The 20,573-nt window shown below is 42.1% G+C and overlaps 1 protein-coding gene and 1 long non-coding RNA gene across 5 annotated transcripts in view; one reads left to right on the top strand and one right to left on the bottom strand.

Annotated features, from left to right (window-relative positions):
• Nucleotides 1-20,406, bottom strand: part of LOC130368549 (uncharacterized) — a 39,279-nt gene extending 18,873 nt beyond the window's left edge. Inside the window, exon 1 of the long non-coding RNA XR_008892499.1 lies at nucleotides 20,147-20,406. This is a non-coding gene — a long non-coding RNA (uncharacterized LOC130368549). The remainder of the gene's footprint in view (nucleotides 1-20,146) is intronic.
• WDR72 (WD repeat domain 72) overlaps nucleotides 1-20,573 on the top strand; it is a 362,110-nt gene that overhangs the window by 120,007 nt on the left and 221,530 nt on the right. For all 4 annotated transcript variants that reach the window (XM_056572344.1, XM_056572345.1, XM_056572346.1 and 1 more), the window contains 3 exons: nucleotides 7,246-7,491; nucleotides 9,201-9,421; nucleotides 13,251-13,446. In XM_056572344.1, coding sequence (XP_056428319.1) covers nucleotides 7,246-7,491; nucleotides 9,201-9,421; nucleotides 13,251-13,446 — 663 coding nt within the window. The remainder of the gene's footprint in view (nucleotides 1-7,245; nucleotides 7,492-9,200; nucleotides 9,422-13,250; nucleotides 13,447-20,573) is intronic.

Below are 20,573 nucleotides of genomic sequence, written 5' to 3'. Positions count from 1 at the left end.
CGTAACTGCCCTTAGTAGCCAAGGGCCACAGCTAAAGCTGGCATGTAGAAATCTCTACTGCTCGCTATTTAACATTTATTTGCAGCTGTCATTTATTTGCAGCTGTGACATTTAATTGACCTAAATTGATGTCATTGGTGGTGCAGTGGCTTAGATTGGCTCCCCATGACATGATTGCTAGGCCTTCATGGCTTCTGGTTTTCACCAGAGCCCGCCGCAAAGCGGTATGGTCTTGCTGCGGCAGGTAGCACCCAGGTCGCTACTCCTGGCACGATCCGTCCACACAGGATGCCCAGAAGAACTTGGCATGGAAAATAAGCATAGTCGGATCAGAAGGGTAGAAGGGTAGTCAGGTCACAGGCACAAGGTCAGGAGGCAGGCGGCAAAGGAGCAAAGTTGGATCACAGGCACAAGGTCGGGAAGCAGGCGGCAGAGGAGCAAAGTCAGGTCACAAGCTGGAGGTCAAAACACTAATATAGCACAAACTCAGAAATGCTTTCTCTAGGGCACTAAGCACAAAGATCCGACACATTAATAGGGAGGTGCCGGACTAATATAGAGTCCGCCCAGCGATAAACCAATTATGGGCGTACTGGCCCTTTAAATTTACCAATGTAGGTGCACGCGTGCCCTAAGGGCAAGGGATGCGCATGCAGGTGAAGCAGAACAGAGGAAAAGCCGGGAGAAGAGTGAGATGAGGGGACGCCCGGGGCTGGCATACGGGCACGTCCCGCATAACGAGTACCGGAGCCGCCTCAGGGACTATATGGGGAACACTCATGGCCGGACAGAACGGCCAGAATGTTGTCCCTAGCAACTCCCAGGACACGTGTGCGACGTGTCCCACACCGTGAGTCCCAGAACAGGCAGAGACAGGAGAGGGGGAGCACTCAAGGCCGGGATGGATGGCCAGAGCACTGCCCCTAACAGTACCTTGGGTCTCCCCCTCTTCTTGGGTCTAAGAAAGTCTCGAACCAGGCTGCATTCAAAAATATTCTCCTCTGGTTCCCAAGACCTCTCTTCTGGACCAAACCCCTTCCAGTCAACAAGAAAAAAAATTTTCCTCTTACAGTCTTCGTAGCAAGGATTTCCTTAATTTCAAAAATGTCCGTAGAACCAGAGACTGGAGTGGGAGCAACAACTTTCTGAGAAAAGAGATTAATGACCAAGGGCTTAAGCAGAGAGACATGGATATAATTTGGAATGCGGAGAGTGGAAGGCAGACATAATTTGTAAGATACAGGGTTGATTTTTTAAAGAAACGCAAATGGACCCAGGTAACAAGGACCCAAATTGTCACCAGGAGAAAAAGATGGAGGAGGTATTCTTCTTTTGTCCGCTTGAGACTTTATTTGGGAGGAAGCGGATAACAACAAGTGTCAAGTCCCCTGCCAGATGGACACAAAATTTCTGATTAGAGTATCCATGGCTGGTACTCCAGAGGACTCAGGTAGAGGTAGAGGTGGACGAGGATGAAGACTGTAGACTACAAAAAAAGGAGAAGTCTTCGTGGATTCAGAATCTCTATCATTGTAAGAAGATTCTGCCCAAGGCAGAAGATCCACCCAATTGTCCTGTTGGGCAGAAACAAGATGTCGCACGTAGTCCTCCAGGACCTGATTAACTCTCTCCACTTGCCCATTGGATTGAGGGTGGTAGGCGGAAAAAAAGTCCAGATGAATTTTTAAACAAGAACAAAGGGCACACCAGAATTTGGAGACAAATTGCACCCCACGTTCCGAGACAATGTGGGAAGGAAGACTATGTAGACTAAAAATTTATTGGAGAAAATGCTTGGCTAACAGAGGAGCTGAAGGAAGTCCAGGCAAGGGACTAAAATGTGCCATCTTTAAAAACCAATCAACGACCACCCAGATAACGGTATTGTTACCTTAAGGAGGAAGATCGGTGATGAAATGCATTGCTATATGAGTCCAAGGGGCATCCGGAATAGGCAATGGCTGCAAGAGTCCTGCAGTTCTCAATCGAAGAGTCTTGTCACAAGCAGAACTGACAAAATCGTTGACATCTTGTTTGAGATGCGGCCACCAATAATGTTGAGAGATTAACTGAAAAGATTTCTTGATCCCAGAATGACCAGCCAGCAACAAGGAGTGTCCCCAACAGAGGACACGACGTCTGAGACAAGGAGGTAGGAACGTCTTCCCAGGTGGAACTTGATGAAGAGAAACTGGAGCTGCTGTAATAAGGCACTCAGGAGGAATGATATGAAGAGGAGTCATATCCTGACCAACAACATCTGAGGAATGGGAAAGAGCATTGGCTCTAACATTTTTCTCTGCAGGATGGAAATGAATGAAGAAGTTGAATCGGGAGAAAAAGAGCGACCATCTAGCTTGACAGGGATTCAAGCGTTCAGCTGAGTGGAGATATAATAGGTTTTTGTGATCAGTTTAGATTTTGATAGGATGTGTGGAGCCCTCTAAAAGATGACGCCATTCTTCTAAGGCAAGTTTAATGGCGAAAAGTTCCCAGTCACCAATAGAATAGTTTCTCTCCGCAGGAGAAAAGGTCTTGGAAAAGTAGCCACAGTTAATTTTTTTTCCTTTAGAGGATTTTTGGGTGAGAACTGCACCAGCTCCTACTGAAGATGTGTCTACCTCCAAACAGAACGGTTTTCCGGGATCAGGTCTAGAGAGAAGAGGTGCAGAGATGAAGGCAGATTTCAACTGAGAAAAGGCCTCATCAGCCTCAGGAGTCCAGTTTTTCCTGTTATTATTCTTTTTGGTAAGGGCAACAATTGGGGCAATCAGAGAAGAAAAATGAGGAATGAACTGACGGTAGTAGTTGGCAAACACCAAAAAACTTTGAATAGCCCGAAGACCAGAAGGTCATGGTCAGTCCAAAACAGCAGAAAGCTCAGCAGGATCCATCAGAAGACCTTGATGGGAGACTATGTAACCCAAAAAAGGAAGGCTCGTCTTCTCAAAGAGACATTTCTCCAGCTTGGCAAATTGACAATTCTCCCGTAGACACTGCAGGACTTGGTGGACATGAACACGATGAAGTTTTAGATAGGAAGAGAAGACCAGGATATCGTCTAGATAGACCACCACACAGGAATACAATAAATCTCAGAAGATGTCATTAACAAATTCTTAGAAGACTGTTGGGGCATTGCAGAGACCGAAAGGCATCACTAGGTACTCAAAATGGCCATTACGGGTGTTAAAAGCCATTTTCCATTCATCACCCTCACAAATGCGAATTAAATTGTATGCTCCGCGGAGGTCTAATTTAGTGAAGATTCTGGCTCCACATAGACGATCAAAGAGTTCTGAGATTAAGAGCAGAGGGTAGCGATTTTTAATAGTAATTTTATTAAGTCCGCTATAGTCAATGCAAGGACGAAGAGAATCATCCTTTTTCCCTACAAAGAAGACTCCAGCTCCGTCTGGAGAGGTGGATTTCCCGATAAAACCCTTCTGAAGGTTTTCTTGAATATATTTTTCCATAGCTTGAGTCTCAGGAACAGACAATGAATAAATTCTTCCCCGAGGAGGTGTAGTACCTGGTTGAAGATCAATGAGACAATCGTAAGGTCAATGGGACAATCGTAATGTGGTGGAAGAATCTCTGCTTGTTTTTCACAGGATACATCAGCAAAGTCACAATAAGGGGAAGGAATACTCGACTTAATGAGTGGTGATGAAATCGTCTTAGGCAAACAGGACTCCAAATAGTGACCTTGACAGTAAGCTCCCCAACGTGAAACTTCTCCAGAATTCCAATCAAATTGAGGAAAATGATGCTGAAGCCAAGGAAGTCCAAGAAGAAGTTTGGAAGTACAATGTGGAAGTACAAAGAACTGTATCTTTTCCTTATGCAACACTCCCACAATAAGAGGTTCTGTTTGGTAAAGGACCATACCAATGAGGTTCTCTCCCTTAACAGAAGAGATATACTGTGGCTTGTCAAGCCGAGACATCGGCAACTGATGCTTTTCAGCCAGAGTAGCGTCAATAAAGTCCAGGAAGGCAGAAGCAAAGAAAGAAGACTTCCCAGGAGTATGAACTAGAACAGGCACGATCAAACAAAGAGAGGTACTATTCACACCCAGGGACGCCTCTCCTACATGCCCTAGGTGCGAGCGTTTCCCTGACGCTGTGGATGAGGAGTACACTCTTTGAGGAAGTGTTCAGGACTGGCACAATAAAGGCATAAGTTCTCATTGCATTGTCGGGTTCTTTCTTGAGAAAAGAGTCTATGCGGTCCACCTGCATGGGCTCTTCTGCTGGGGGTGTAGGAGAGAGTTGTAGCGGACGTTGAAAGATGGGAGTGTCAGGATCCGGATACTGTGAGGATACTGGTGGTGGATCCTCTGTGTCAGTGGGGTGATGATGTGGGCCGTACCAGGGGAACGGAGTCTAAGGGGTTACTGGTTTTCACCAGAGCCCGCCGCAAAGTGGGATGGACTTGCAGCGGCAGGTAACCCCCAGGTCGTTCCACCTGATAGCGACTCAACCCCAACTGATGGCTGAGATAGGCGTGGTACAAGGGAATAGGCCAGAGCAAGGTCGGACGTAGCAGAAGGTCAGGGCAGGCAGCAAAGATCGTAGTCAGGGTCAACAGCAGAGGGTCTGGAACACTGGCTTGGGACATACACAGGAACGCTTTCACTGGCACAAGGGCAACAAGATCCGGCGATGCTGGGAAGGGGAAGTGAGGTTTTGTAATGAGGCCACAGGTGTGAGCACTGATTGAGCCAGGCGCCAATCAGTGGCGCACTGGCCCTTTAAATCGCAGAGAGCCGGCGCGCGCGCACCCTAGGGAGCGGGGCCGCACTCGCCGGGACTGAGCCGACGGGGGACAGGACAGGTGAGGTGACTGGGATGCGAGCTGCGAGCGGCCGCATCCCGCTACGCGGGTCGCATCCCTGCCGGTGACATTAATGCAGCGCTCCCGGTCAGCAGGTCTGACCGGGGCGCTGCGAGAAGGTGAACGCCGCGAGTGCTCCGGGGAGGTGCGGGGACCCGGAGCGCTCTGCGTAACAGGGAGCCAAACGGGGAAAATGCCGTGACCAAAGTGGTTCTCTCTCATGACATAGCTCCTCTTGTCTCTCCAAGAACCGTACGTCAATTCTAGTGGCAAGATTAATGAAATCAGTCAGGGAGGATGAAACATCTTGAGCTGCCAAGGCGTCCTTGATCCTACTTGAAAGGCCAAGATGCGGAATTGCACTGCGTATTCTCCCACCGAAGAAATTCCTTGAGAGAGATTGAGTAAAGCTGTCTCTGCTGAAGATGCCCGAGCTGGTTTTTCGCAAATACATTACAGAATTAAGTAAGGAAATAAGAGATCTGAGTACAATGGGTCATTGCGGTCCCACAGCAGGGTAGCCCAGGCCAAAGCTTTTCCAAAAGAAGGCTGATGACAAATGTCACTTTGGCGCACTCTGTAGGGAACTGGTCCGCTTGAAGTTCTAGGTGCATGGAGCACCGGGTTATGAAGCTCTTGCACAACTTTGGATCTCCATTATATTTAGTATGCAGAGACAGACGGATCTCAGAGCCAACTGAAGTAACCAGAGCAGGAACAGCGGAGGGTTCTGCCAGAGGTGGTTTAGGTTGTTGTGAAGCTAGGAGTTGCTGCACCAGTGCGGAAAGCTGGATTATCTGCTGTGCTTGTTGTCCAATCTGTGCAGACTGTCGAGCCACAATTGTAAAGAGATCGGCAACACTTGGCAGAGGAACCTGGGCTGGATCCATGGCCGGATCTTACTGTAACGGTCTTACCGTAGATGGCTGGAAAGTGGATCCGCTGACCTGTGTGGACAATGGCTGAACCGCACCAGGGAGCGGAGTCTAAGGTGCTGCTGGTTTTCACCAGAGCCTGACGCAAAATTGGATGGTCTTGCAGCGGCAGGCAGCACCCAGGTTGCTATCCCTGGCACGATCCGTCCACACATGATACCGAGATAAACTTGGCACGGAGAAGAAGGTCAGGAAGCAGGCGGCAAAGGATCAAAGTTGGGTCACAGACACAAGGTCAGGAGGCAGGCGACAAAGGAGCAAAGTCAGGTCACAAGCTGGAGGTCAAAACACTAATATGGCACAAACTCAGAAACGCTTTCTCTAGGGCACTAAGCACAAAGATCCGGCACCCTAATAGGAAGGGGCCGGACTAATATAGAGTCCGCCCAGCGATAAACCAATTATGGGCATACTTGCCCTTTAAATGTAGCAATGTCGGTACACGCGCGCCCTAATGGCAGGGGATGCGCACTCCGCCAAAGCAGAACAGAGGACGAGCCGGGAGAGGGGACGCCCGGGGCTTGCATGCTGGCGCGTCCCGCATAGCGAGTCACGGAGCCGCCGCAGGGACTATGTGGGGAGCACTCACGGCCGGAGCATTGCCCCTAGCAACTCCCAGGACACACGTGCAGGTGCGTCCTGCACCGTGAGTCCCGGGAGGGGCAGAGACAGGATGGATGGAGTGCCAGAGCGCTGCCCCTAACAATGCCTATAATTTCCACTTGTTGTCTGTTACATTTGCACAACAGCATGTGAAATTGATTGTCAATCAGTGTTGCTTCCTGAGTGAAACAGTGTGATTTCTCAGAAATGTGATTGATTTGGAGTTACATTGCGTGTTTAAGTGTTCCCTTTTTTATTTTTATTTTTTGAGCAATGTAGTTCCATCTCCCCCAAAAAGATAAAGATAAAAACTACAGATCAAGGTGCATAACATTGATCCCTAACATAGCTTCAAAGATGGAAAACTTAAAAATGAATAGGGCTCAGAATAGAGTAGTTAGTAAAAGGAAACATAAACTACCTCTGTAAGTTTCTGCTGTAAATATTCTACTGTAGAAGCCTCCGCTGACTCCTTTCTCTTACAGAACTTTGGATGATGTAATGGTTTGTCAGTGATAATGGTGGCAGTCAGATGCTATCACAGGTTTATCTAGACCCGTCTTCGGATTGGCAGCACACTCTAGATGACTACTGTATGTATAGCTGATTAACCCAGCTCAGTAACAATAGACATCTTTACTCTAAGACCTGTCTACAAGCTCTTTGTTTATTAACATATTTCATTGATAGTTCTGTTTGAGAAAGTGACTGAGTTTGGTAAATATTGACCTGACATCTATTCCATAGATAAGAAGTTTCATAGATAAGGACTACAATTCATTATTATGTTCTGGACAGAAGGGATGTTATGTATGTACAATAGCTACACTTTTATTTAATGGCATGACTAATATACTTTGTTTTTTAGAGATACCACTAAAGGTAAACGTGACACTTCAAGAAATGTTTGACAAACATAAATCAATGTCCCAAGGAATCATAGACCATCTACGTACCCCCAGTGAAGGTGTAGCATTTGCCACGGTCACTGCATCCCTCTACATTGCCAGCCTTGATAAGCTGGTGTGTGGCTGTGAAGATGGTAACATTGTTATCACATTTGCTTTACATGCTGCCAGAGCGAGGCTTCTCCAAGATCAACCACTGCTAAAAGGTAATATCATTGGCAATACCCCTTTAAAGTAAACCACATGGAAGAACTTATATGCATATACTGTATAATACCAGTTATACGATCACTGCATGGGACCATGATAGCTCCTTTAACATACAATATTACCATTAAAAATAAACTCTGTCCTGAACATACATAGTTATACAATTCCTCATGGTTTTTAAGATTGTTTCTTGCCATCACCTATTGTTAACTTTCATTAGATTAAACTTTTCATTGGTCATGTGATGGACACACAGGTAAAGGATTATAAAGTTATCAGAAATACAAAAACAAGGCAAGCGCCTTTGTGATCATCACATGACCAGGAAAACTTTCAATCCATAGGAAATAAACAATGAAGAGTCCTGATGAATGTCAGCAGGTAAAAAGTACAAAACTGTTAAAGAATGAATACAGAAAGTATTTTGGAAATTGCAAAACTTTGCATTATAATATAAAACTTTTTTTAAGCCCCCATTTAACTGATCCACTTTCAACAAAAGCACACAATGTGATAAAACCTAATATTAAACCAGTGTCTTGCTACTTAGCAATAAAGGAAGTTACTCTCCGAAGAAAGCAGGTTAAAAGTTAAAGGTTTTAAATAATAACAGTGACCCTACATCATCATGTCAGCAGAACATTGGCCCATACACAAGAATGTTTGGCTTGGCTGTTCTTGTATTCTCTATGTGGAGAGGTAAGCGGCATCCAGACTGGCACTGGCAGCACACATGCTTGATTGCTGGCACTTTAATTTTGGGATAACCTCTTTAGGACCATATTAGATTTGCAGGTTCCAAGTTGAATTTGTAACCTTAAAGGGGTACTCTGGTGGAAAACTATTTTTTTTCATAGCAACTGACTCCCGAAAGTTAAACAGATTTTTAAATTATTTCTATTAAAAAATCTTAATCTTTCCAATACTTATCAGCTGCTGTATAATACAGAGGAAGTTGTGAAAGTCTTTCCAGTCTGACCACAGTGCTCTCTGCTGACACCTCTGTCCATGTCAGGAACGGTCCAGAGCAGGAGAGGTTTGCTATGGGGATTCTCTCCTGCTCTAGAAAGTTCCTGACATGGACAGAGGTGTCAGCAGAGACCACTGTCGTCAGATAGAAAATAACAGCTTAACTTCCTCTTAAGCATACAGCAGACGATAAGTTCTGGAAGGATTAAGATTTTTTTTTTAAGAAGTAATTTACAAATCTGTTTGACTTTCTGGCACCAGTTGATTTGAAAAAAAATTTTTTTTTCCACCGGAGTATCCGTATAATATGGTGAACAAGTTGTTTTTACCCCCTGGACACATGAAGAAGCCCCCTTATTTCTTGCACTCAGTGCATTATAGAAGCACATTCCGATTAATCAAGTCCCCAAAAAAATTTGTGCTACCAGCACTGCTGCAGAGTTATGTCTGTCCAATGAGTCCAATTGAGTGCTACAATCTATTTCTAACATGTACTTCATTCCATTTCATTTTAACAATCAACCTTCAACAACATCATTATTTTGATTAAAATAAATCAGAAGAAATATGTATATGAGCTTAGTCATCGAAAATGGCCATGTAGGGAAATGTGTTTTTTCATTTCCTTCCAAAAGAGAATTGAGAAATTGTGAACTAGATGGACAGGTTCTTCTTTCAACTTAATTTTTGATTATAACATAAATATTTATGTCTCCTTATTTTTGTTTACATTCAGGTTCCTTGCCACATAAGATATTTGCAGGCCATGACAGCAGTGTGACAAGTTTACTGTACCCACATGGACGGTCAGAGAAGTATGATCCAAGTTGGCTCATTTCTGGGGATCAGAATTCATCTATAATTTGGAGAGATGTGTTCACAGGGGAAATATTTCACAACTTTCAACTGCAGTCTGGTGCGATCCTGAAGTTGCTAGTGCCGCCTAATGATTACAAAGTAAGGATAAAGCATGTATACTGTATACGTATTCAGATATGAAGGCTATGCTTTGCCTTTCAACACAGTCTATTGTGATATTCATCTGTAGTTGTAAACCCAGGGCACTGAAATTAAAGCTTTATAATGGAGACAATGCTTGCTTACCGTATTTTTCGCCGTATAAGATGCACTTTTTCTTCCCCAAAACTGGGGGGGGGGGGGAAAAGTTGGTGTGTCTTATACGGCGAATACACCCACCTATCGCGGCGGTCCCTGCGGCCATCAAGGGACAGGACCCGTGGCTAATACAAGACATCACCGATCGCGGTGATGCCCTGTATTAACCCTTCAGACGTGGTGATCAAAGCTGACCGCATCTGAAGCAAAAGTGGCACTAACACGGCTGCACCGGGAGGGACCTTACCTGCCTCCTCCGTGTCTGCTCCGTGCCGGGATCCCTTGCATGGCCGGCGCTCTCCTTCATTGTCAGTACGTCGTCGCACACGCCGCCCCGTCATCCAATAGGAGCAGCGTGCATAGCGACGTGATGGCGGTGATGGAGAGAGCGAGGATACCGGGCAGCAGAGACGTTCTGGAGCGATGAGGACACCCCGGGGACGCGGCGACAGCGATGGAGGGCGACATGCAGGGCAGCGGTGACGAGCGGTGATGGGTCCAGAGCGGCGGGGACACGTGAGTATTACCTCCTATACCAGTGGTCTTCAACCTGCGGACCTCCAGATGTTGCAAAACTACAACTCCTGGCATGCCCGGACAGCCAACGGCTGTCCGGGCATGCTAGGAGTTGTAGTTTTGCAACATCTGGAGGTCCGCTGGTTGAAGATCACTGTGACCTATACTTTACATTGTATTTTAGATTTTCCTCATTTAAAATTGGGTGTGTCTTATATGCTGGAGCGTCCTATAGGGGGAAAAATACGGTAATATACCAGTATGGGATTTTAAATGGAAACAGACAGCCGATTCACCTGCACTAAATTCAATACATGGGGTTATAGTGTGGGTGAACTGGATTACTTACCTGGATACGCGGTCCCGCCTTTATTGCGCAAAGGCGGCTATTAGCAATGGAGGCTGATACAATGGGTTTCTCCAGAACCGGACCACGGATCTGGGTAAGTGATATCATGCTATGCCATTCTGAACACCTTACTTTTCAATGCAGAAAACTGGCGTAGTTGCACTAATTAATAGGCTCTGAAATAATTCCTTCCGGTTTTACTTCTGCCTACTACATAGCATATAATAAAAAATAATAATCATATGTATAGTTACCTAAATCCCCCTGCACTTGAGCTGGAGTAATACACTTGCAAGATGTGTCACCAGAACATCTATAGTTTAAAAGGTGACTGTACTGATGAGAACAAGAGCACAGATGACAGTCCATTATGGTCACCTCTACTTATTGGGCCTATAGTTAGGAAACTGCTGAGACTCATTAATGTTCGGCCTAGCAATCTGTGTACAGGAACTATCCCTTATGGGGACCAAATCAATAACTACAATGAGAAATGAGAAACTGGAGTTATTTTTTTTAATCTTTACTGGAGTTTCCCTTTAACTAGAAAACTTTAGCAATACAGCAAATCCCCAAAGAGTTAAAAGAGAAGCTCTGCTCTATGTGTTTATATATTGCAGACACGTGTCAACTTCAGTAAAATGATATTCTGTTTTAATTATTGATTGATGCACTTTTGTTTTGGTACAGTTAAAAATAATTTAAAAAGACAGCTTTAGGTCAGCTAAACTTGACATTTAAAAAAATGCCTGACCTTTTGAATAAAATACATAGAACTTTGACAAACAGTCAGCATGCAACACAAAAGTCTCCATCCTGCAGTGGGAAAAATCTACAATATGCACTTTTATGTCAAAGGTAACTGTACTGTTGCTGCCGATCCCAACAACTAAATACATCATTGTGATATTATATACAGAATATACTATATATTGTCATTCCATAAGACATTTGTACATTTGTATACAAATGAACTTTGCGCTTATATTTCAATCACCATACATTTGTGACAGAATACTTAGTCCGATATTTATTAGGATTCTACAATACAATTAGCGGATACAGTATATGAGTTGTATCACCACTTAGATTTCTAGGATTGTGATACTTGTCTGATGGTAAACTATATTCTGAAATTAGAAAACAAATTTAGGAAAGATTGTTTTTCTGGAGTCTTTCTATAATAGTCTGTTCAGGCACCCTTCTATTGAAATGAATGAATGGGAGTGAATGAACCTACAGACACAGACAAGGCTTTTTGTGATATTAAAGGGTGTACTCTGGTGGAATTATTATTATTATTTATTTTTTTTTTACGAATTTGTAAATTACTTATATTAAAAAATCTTAATCCTTCCAGTACTGCTGCTGTATGCTCCACAGGAAGTTCTTTTCTTTTTTAATTTATTTTCTGTACGACCACAGTGCTCTCTGCTGACACCTCTGTCCATGTCAGGAACTTTCCATATAGGATAGGTTTTCTATGGAGATTTGTCCATACTCTGGGCAGTTCCTGACATGGACAGAGGTGTCAGCAGAGAGCATTTATGGTCAGACAGAAAAAAAAATCAAGAAGAAAATAATTTCCTCTTTAGTATACAGCATCTAATAAGTACTGAAAGATTTTTAAATAGAAAGTAAGATTTTTAAATAGAAGTCATTTACAAATCTGTTTAACTTTCTGGCACCAGTGGATTTGAAGAAAAAAATAATAATTTCACCGTAGTACCCCTTTAACCTTATGAGAAACAATATGGATGACAAGAAGTAGTCCGTTCTTATGTGAAAAACTGAAGGCAGGAAATACTTAAAACACATTCTGTTAAGGTAAGTAAATGCAGGCCAAATATAGGTAAATATTCAATAACTTTTTTAACAAACTTTGCATAAATCAAAAGTAAAAATAAATATAAGAACTTTGAATTATATTTTTAGAGCAAAAAAAGGGAAGAAGTGGGAATGACTTGAAAGACTTAAAGGCAAAGAGAGACTCATAGACTCAATTAAAATCTCTACTAAGTGTTATTATGTAACTCCAGTGTTTGATTCACAGCCTACACTGCTCTATAATATCCTTAATGCTGCTACTCTTGAGGGTGTTCTATAGAGATGTTGGGGAGCAGCATGCTCTCTTTTGTGTTTAGTGCATTACACACATGACTCACCCAGCTCCAGGGTCGCCTATGTCTTTTATATAGCTTGCCTAGCAGCTTCTTCCATCGTCCTGACAATGGTTCTTCTGAGTTACATGATTGACCATCCAATCAGGAGACGGGAGAGCTGGGCCAGTCAGTTGTAGCACTAGCGTTCACTCCTTCCAGAGGTATGATATTTATACTCAGCTGCAGCATTACTGTTCCACCCATGATAGTGTTATTTTGCCCTTTCACCAGCTTTTCCTCTGCCCTTTACCTTGTGTCATTTCTTTCAGCGATATCCACTAAATGGGGTACAACCATTGAGACCCATGTTAATCACGAGCACATGATGACAACAGTGGTAGAAGAGTGCTATTTTCTGTCTTTTGGAACAGGCTGGAGATAAAGGGACATGACACTTTTCTACTGTGCATATAGAAATGGTTTTCACCACTATATAAAATATAAAGACCAGTACACACAAAAAATAAACTCTCTCACATTTTCATTGTGTGACCTAAATATTAAATAGTTGAAAATTGGAATCTCTGTTTTTTATATTGTAAAGAAGTACAAAAATTACTCTTTTATTATGACTTTTATAATGACTCTCTACTTATACTTTACAACCTAATTCTTTTATTTCTTTTCTCTTTTCTTTTGGCAGGTGAAATTGTTCCAGAGCATATACTGTATATGTAGTGACAATTCCGTGGCCCTTCTGAACCTTCAGGAAAGAATTTGCTTTTTCCATGCTAGAAAACATTTGTTTCCAGTCAAATCTCTAAAATGGCATCCTGTGGAAGAAGTCCTAGTTGTTGGCTGTGAAGATGGCGCAGTATATGTATGGGAGATTGAATCAGGTAACGTTCTATTTATATGGTGTAATAGTCTGCAGTGTGTCGTAGCTAAGGCTGGTGTTCTAAATAAGGATTCTTAAAATATACCATAACATTCCTTTTTCTCCCAAACCACAGAAGCATTACTCTTTAGTTTTAGAAGGAAAGTTGTTTGCAAGAAGAACCTTATAAAATGGCCATGTTCAACCCATTTAAACCTACAGTGGATTACATTTGTGAGTCCTTGTGTGGCGTTCCTATTTGGTATGGGTATGATCCCGATAATACCATCCTTAACAAAATATATACATTTAGTTCACATTCATATATAGAATGTGTATTTTCCCCATTTTCTTAGTTGAAAGTTGATAATAAAATGACACGGAATTACGCAAGAATTCTAGGAACAGCAGAGGGAATTATTGTCATGATCCTCCATCTCAGACCCTACACTAAGCATACATTATCATTGTCTTTAGAGCTGTTTTTGTGTGTAGATTTGTCTCTATTTAGGCGCAGCGCTGCGCCTAAGGCTATCTTTTGCACCTTTTCGAAAAATAAGAGCGTACAGGCCAGATGTTAAAGGGGTACTCCGCCCCTAGACATCTTATCCCCTATCCAAAGGATAGGGGATAAGATGTCAGATTGCAGGGTCCCGCTGCTGGGGGAGTTTGCTCTATGCGTAATGACGGGCGATACAGGGGACCTAGCAGAGTGACATCATGGCCCCCCCCCTCGTGACATCACGGCCCGCCCTCTTAATGCAAGTCTATGGCAGGGGGCGTGAAGACCGTCATGCCCCCTCCCATAGACTTGCATTGAGGGGGCAGGCCGTGACATCACGAGGGGCGGAGCCGTGATGTAATGATCCTCCGGCCCCTGTATTGCCCGTCATTACACGCAGAGCGAACTCGCTCTGTGCAGTAATGATAGCGCGGTGCTGCAGTGGCGATCCCGGGGGTCCCCAGCAGCGGGACCCCGGCGATCTGACATCTTATCCCCTATCCAAAGGATTTCTAGGAGCGAAGTACCCCTTTAAGGGTTAGACATGTAAAAAAGAAAATGGCAGCAACACACTTTGTCAACAAAAAAAGAGGCCTTTAGTGCACTTTTTGATCAAAGATGGGACCCTAACATTCACTCACCTCAAGCTTGGCGACATGCTGGATCCACTAACAACCTAAAACCACCTCCTGTGAAAATAGGGGAGGGGATTTTTGTTTCATTTTGTTTTTGCTGTGCAATGTGGCTCCCTCTGTAGCCGTGCATCCCCTCCCCTATTTTCACAGGAGGTGGTTTTAGGTTGTTAGTGGATCCAGCATGTCGCCCAGCCTGAGGTGAGTGAATGTTAGGGTCCCATCCTATGTGAGGCCACCTCCGCGTGGTGGATGGGGGGACACGTTTTGATCAAAAAGTGCGCTAAGAGCCTCCTTTTTTGTTGACCAAGTGTGCTGCTGCCATTTTCTTTTTTTTTTTTTTTACATGTCTAGTACTTGCCACAGCAGTGTGCACCCGTGTATTGGGCTAGGTGCTGGCTACATTTTTGTTTCATTTTGTTTTTGCTGTGCCTTTAAGGGTTAGTTTTGTGCAGTGGTAATGGAATTATCAACTGCGACTTTTACAAAAAAAAGTCGCAAAACCCACTAATAAGGCACAATTTTACACCAGCCCAGACCTAATGTAGCTTTTTGGTGAATGTGACGAGTTAAATTGTGTCTTCCTTAGTTGGTATAACCAGGGAAAGTGAACTGTAATAAGCATTTACACAGAAACCTTTAAAGCCAATGGTTATCTGCGTAATTCTGTATATCTAAATGAAAGCTGCTCTTTGCAGTTCTTTTTTTTACTATGGTTTACAGGGAAGACCCTGATCTAATTTTTTCCACATGCCTTATAACATAATAACTATGTATTTATGTAACTGCAATAATTGTTGTGACCAAAAATAATATCAATATAATACTTGAGAAGACAGATTGACACATAGAGATTGATTTCATACGTTAGACCTATCATCTCTATTGATTAGAAAATGTACACATTCTAAATAACTCCTCCGCACTTACTATTGAATATATACTGAATGTTATACACTCATCACCAATCAGACAAATCTATATTTTCTAGTTTGTATTTCCTTCTAGTGCTTCTTTTTATATACTGTTAGTATTTCAAGAGCAAACTGACATAATGATGGCGGGATGACACGTAGCAATATCAGTTCTCCTATTTTCCATATTTTCATGACAGCATCTAACATTACAGGGGTAGTCTCTCGGTACACGAGGAGGACATGAAATTCTCCATCTAGTTTGGTAACGCTTTATATTTCATTACCATTTTTTTTTAATGGATACAGAAAACATCCATGAAATCAAAGAATTTTAGTGGTAGAAATGTAAACAGAGTTAAATAAAATGTATAAAGAATATTGGAATAGTTTGTATATTTCTCCTCCATTTTGCCGGGGTCTGGGAGCTCACAGGCGGGTAGTGGTGCAGCTTGTCATAAGCAGTATCTGTCAGTTGCTCTGTTTGACCTTTGCAGTTAATGATTGTGTCTGTCTTTTGGACTCATGCTTTCTACCTTACCTACTCTTAGCGTAATTGTTTGTTTGTTCAGTGACAATGAGTGGCAGATGAAGTCAGTTAAGATGAGTACTGTATTTTCAAGAAGATAAAATCAGCTTTTATTTCATTACACTATGGGATTTAAAATTAATTGGTTGTGAGACCATAGACATAGAGAATAAATCAAACCAAACCTCCATCCGATGCATGTCTATTCCAGATCTATTCAAATCACAACAAATTACCTTCATCCCTATACAATCCCGATTGTAAGTTATTGTTACTGGTACGTGCAGCCATAGCCCCTAATGCAGATGCCTACTACTATGCAAATATTTGAATAGAGAATTTTTTTTGTAAATATCGACACTTCGCGATATCGCGAATATTTAGAATATCGCAAATTATATTCTCTTTGACGAATATTCTTTTTTTTCTTTCTTTTTCACAGTGCACATCATAATGATGTGTACTGTGTAAATAAAAAGTGATCATACCTCCCTGCTTCCAGATTGTGGTCCAAAGAAGGTGATTATGCGAATATTGGCACTTCCAGAGGACACTTATCCCTCCCTTCTTTTAGCTTGTGGGCCAATGAGAAGGATGCAAATACAATTTTCAGAGGCTAGCAACATCCCTAGCAACCAATAGGAAAGTAGTTGAAAGATATAATCGCGCATGCACATTTAGCAAATTTTATTAGGATTTTCACATGGAAAAAAACTGAACGAATATGCGAAATTCTCGACCTTAGGACAAATATTTGTCCAACTATTCACGAAATATCGCAAATTTGAATATGGCCTATGTCACTCATCACTACTCACTACTGTGTGACCTGGATGGTAGTACTTTTCTTTACATCATTACCTTAAAGAACTATGGGGGGCATTTATCATTGTCTTTAGAGCTGGTTTTGTGTGTAGATTTGTCTCACATTTGGTGCAGCCCTGTACCTCAGGCTGTTTTTGCGCCTTTTTGGTTTACACTTTTTTTTTTTTTTTTAAGTGTGTACAGACCAGCTGTTAAGTTTAGTCTTTTACAGTGGTAATAAAATTATCAACTAAGACTTTTTGTGAAAAGGTGCAAAAAAAGGCACAAAATCACTGAAAAGTCTCTAAACTACATCAGCCCAGACTTAGCTTAGCTTTTTGGTATATGTGAAGAGTGAAATTTCATAAAATATGTACCTGCACAAAATATATCAAATGTCCTGCAACCAATTAATATATTTTGTGCTTCTACACATTACCAGCACACAAAAAAGGGGGTAGAAAAATACTTCACTTACACCTACAATGATGAATGCCCCCCTATCAAGAGATCCACTGACTTCCATTAGGTGCTGCTTACTATCGACCTGTCTCTAATCTCCTCTTCATCTATTAACTCCAAGAACGTTCAATCTACTCTCCCCTTATTATCTACTTTTTGCTGCCAACTCTCTTCGGGACCCTTTGTAATTTGGATTCTACACTCTACAGAAACTGCTTTTACTAAACTCTCAAATGATCTAGTCATGGCTAAACATAATAGCAAAATCTCTCCATTTTCTTCTTTTTGATCTCTCCATGGCATTTGCCCCCGTAGACCATTAGCTCATGCTCAGTTTTGGCCTTAGGGATACTGCTCTCTATTAATTTTCTTGCTATCTCTCTGAAAACTTCTTTAGTGTACAGGTCCACTTCTCCTTACACTGTCTGTATGAGTAAATCAGATGATTGGATTTTCAGCACCCTCTCTACACAGGTGACACCCAACTGTGCACCTCTTCCTCTGACATCGGCATACACCTCTGCACAACTACAGAACACCAGTGGTTGTCAGCTGTCTCTGACGTCATGACGAATGAATCTTTCAAAAACTGAATTTCTTGGGGGGAATTTATCATTCCCTGTACCAAGTTCAGTTTTTGTGCAAAATTTCTGTGCACGATTGCAATTTTGTGCAAAATATTTAACAATTTTGCTACTCTGCACTAGTGCATGGAATCGTGCACACACACACACACACACACACACACATTTTCATTGCCAACTAACTTACTTAAACCTGATAGTTTCATTTCAGTGTGTGGCAATACAATATCTCCTAGGCAGCATGCCTACTGCCTTGGGGTTATGTTAGACTCAAATCTCAGACCCTCCCTACTTATATTCAGTAAATTACAATTGAGTTCTTAAAACAAAATAAAGAATTTGACACATAAGTTAACACAATGAATGGACCTTGATCGGAAAAAGTGGCCTTCTTTCCAATAGCAAACAATGAGATGTCTACTTATATAGGATCTTTAAGCTTGTGTCAACAAGGCCACATTACCACCTAAGGTCGAGTGTATGTTATATTGTCTTCCTTTTTTAACTAAAGGGTCTGTCCCATCCATGCAGATACATATACTGGTAATTCTGGTTTGTATTACCCACCATTTTCTTCTTTTAATAGAAGTGAAAGCTGCAGAGGAGAAATAAGTAAAATGTTTCCTATATTCAATATATTTATAAATATATATAAATATATATATATATATATATATCATAATAGTTTAATGAGTCAAGCTACTATGATATATATATATATATATATATATATATATATATATATATATATATATATATATATAATTGCTAGCTCAGATACTTGAATCTCAGAGAAGTTCCATGAAAGGCTCAGTTACGCTCTATAGTCATCACTAGTCTTTTAATAGTATGTTGTAACTTTCTATATAGCCACAGTGGTCACTTTGACCAGTCTTTGTTTGTAGGCTATGTCTGTGTTATCCCTTTGTTTCCATCAGCCTTTGTCTTTCAGACAGCAATAGTCATCAGTCAGAATTATATTTGAAAGGGGATGTAGCCCACAACTGATATATTCTGCAGGGGTTTTTCATCTGCTGGAGGCTGGGACATTGCTGGGGTCAGGGTCACGGTGGTCAGTAGCACGTATTTGAAATACACTGTGTTTACCCTTAAGGCTCATATGTGTGCAATGCTTTCTTACCAGCTTGCGAATGTGGCCTATAACTTTAACCCTTGCCATACGGCTAAATTTACTGCACCATCCTTTGTTGCATCAGTAATTGAATCTTGTGCTTGGTACATCTGTGCTGTAAAAGCAGGAGAATATACATTTGCTTCCATATGTTGTTGTCAATGTTGCCACACATCTTTATAGACTTAGTACAATTCAGGGGATTGGGTACCATTAATTCATTTAATGCTGCTCTAATTGTATAGCATTGATTTATTTTGGAGAATTTTCTTTTTAAATATAATAAATCCTCTCGTATTGTACGTATATCCATCAAATTATTGAAAAAAAAATCTGTTAATAGATGTAAATGGCATGAGCAGCCAGGATCCTGAATCAAGGATTTGTAATAAAGCCAATTCATGTATAACCGTTTGTCAAACATTGCTGAATACTCAACAAGGGCCACATTATACATCCTATCAAAATCCTATAATCATCTTTTTTACAGATTCTTTGTAAATGGCCTGTTTATCATAAGCCTTTCCTCATGTAAGGCACAATCTGTCACAGGAGTCACATAGTGTTAATCATCTTATTCCATATGATCTTAAAGTAAACCTGTCAGCTTTAATTCATGTGAAAATCTGCAGAAACTGTCAAATAGCTGTTAGGAAAAGAACACATAGTACCTCTGCCTGTGCTTTTATACCATAGAAACATGCTTTTATTCTCTGGCGCCAAGTGTCAAAGAGGTGTTCCCAAGCCCCTGATGTGCTGATAGCTGGAATTTCTCCTCGGTCCCCCTTTTATTTATTGTCCCAGCTTCATGAACAGTCAGCTGGAAGCAGAGCCGAGTGAAACTGTGACAAAGAATATGCTTGTGAAGCTGCACACACTGTGCACTAGGGCTTCACAAGCATATTCTAGGCATGCCTTTAGTGGTTCGCTAGGCTGCTTTATATTTACAGAATTAAGCTTTACATTATCCTCGGGAGTCAGGCTGACAGTTGGGGAGGAGGGCTGCCAGGCTCCGGGCCTCACCACCTCTTTCTGCCTGCGTCGCTTAAAGGGGTACTCCTGTAGTTAATTTTTTTGACTATATGGCATCTTCTTTGTAAGTTTTGTTTTTTTTGCAATATACATGTGTTATATGTTTTGGCAGCATGTATGTGTTTTCTTACCTGTTTGTTGGGCAGGAAGTTCTGTAGTTCAGAGGGTTTTCCTTTACTGTTGTCCACAGTTCTGAGGCTGTTGAGGACAAGATGTCACAGCTTTTTTTTCCCCCTTTGTCTGCATGAGAGGAATAAGCCACGCCCCCTCATCTCATCCAGCTGAGTACACAGCTCATTACCTCCCCTCCCCCCTGCTCTGTATTCTAAGGATGCAGGTCTGCACAGGAGAAGGACCTCACAGAGAAGATAAGTGTTATCTGAAGGGGAGGATGTGAAGGTGCACAGGCTGGGGATGTATGGACTGCAGGGGAATAAATCTCATGCTGGGAATGATCTCTATTGGGGAGATTTATCAAACCTGTGCAGAGGAAAACTTGCCCAGTTGCCCATAGCAACCAATCAGATTGCTTCTTTCATTTTTCACAGGCCTTCATAA

This window comes from Hyla sarda, chromosome 4 (assembly GCF_029499605.1).
Source record: "Hyla sarda isolate aHylSar1 chromosome 4, aHylSar1.hap1, whole genome shotgun sequence".
Lineage (NCBI taxonomy): Eukaryota > Metazoa > Chordata > Amphibia > Anura > Hylidae > Hyla > Hyla sarda.
This window is presented reverse-complemented; position numbering and strand designations above follow the sequence as displayed.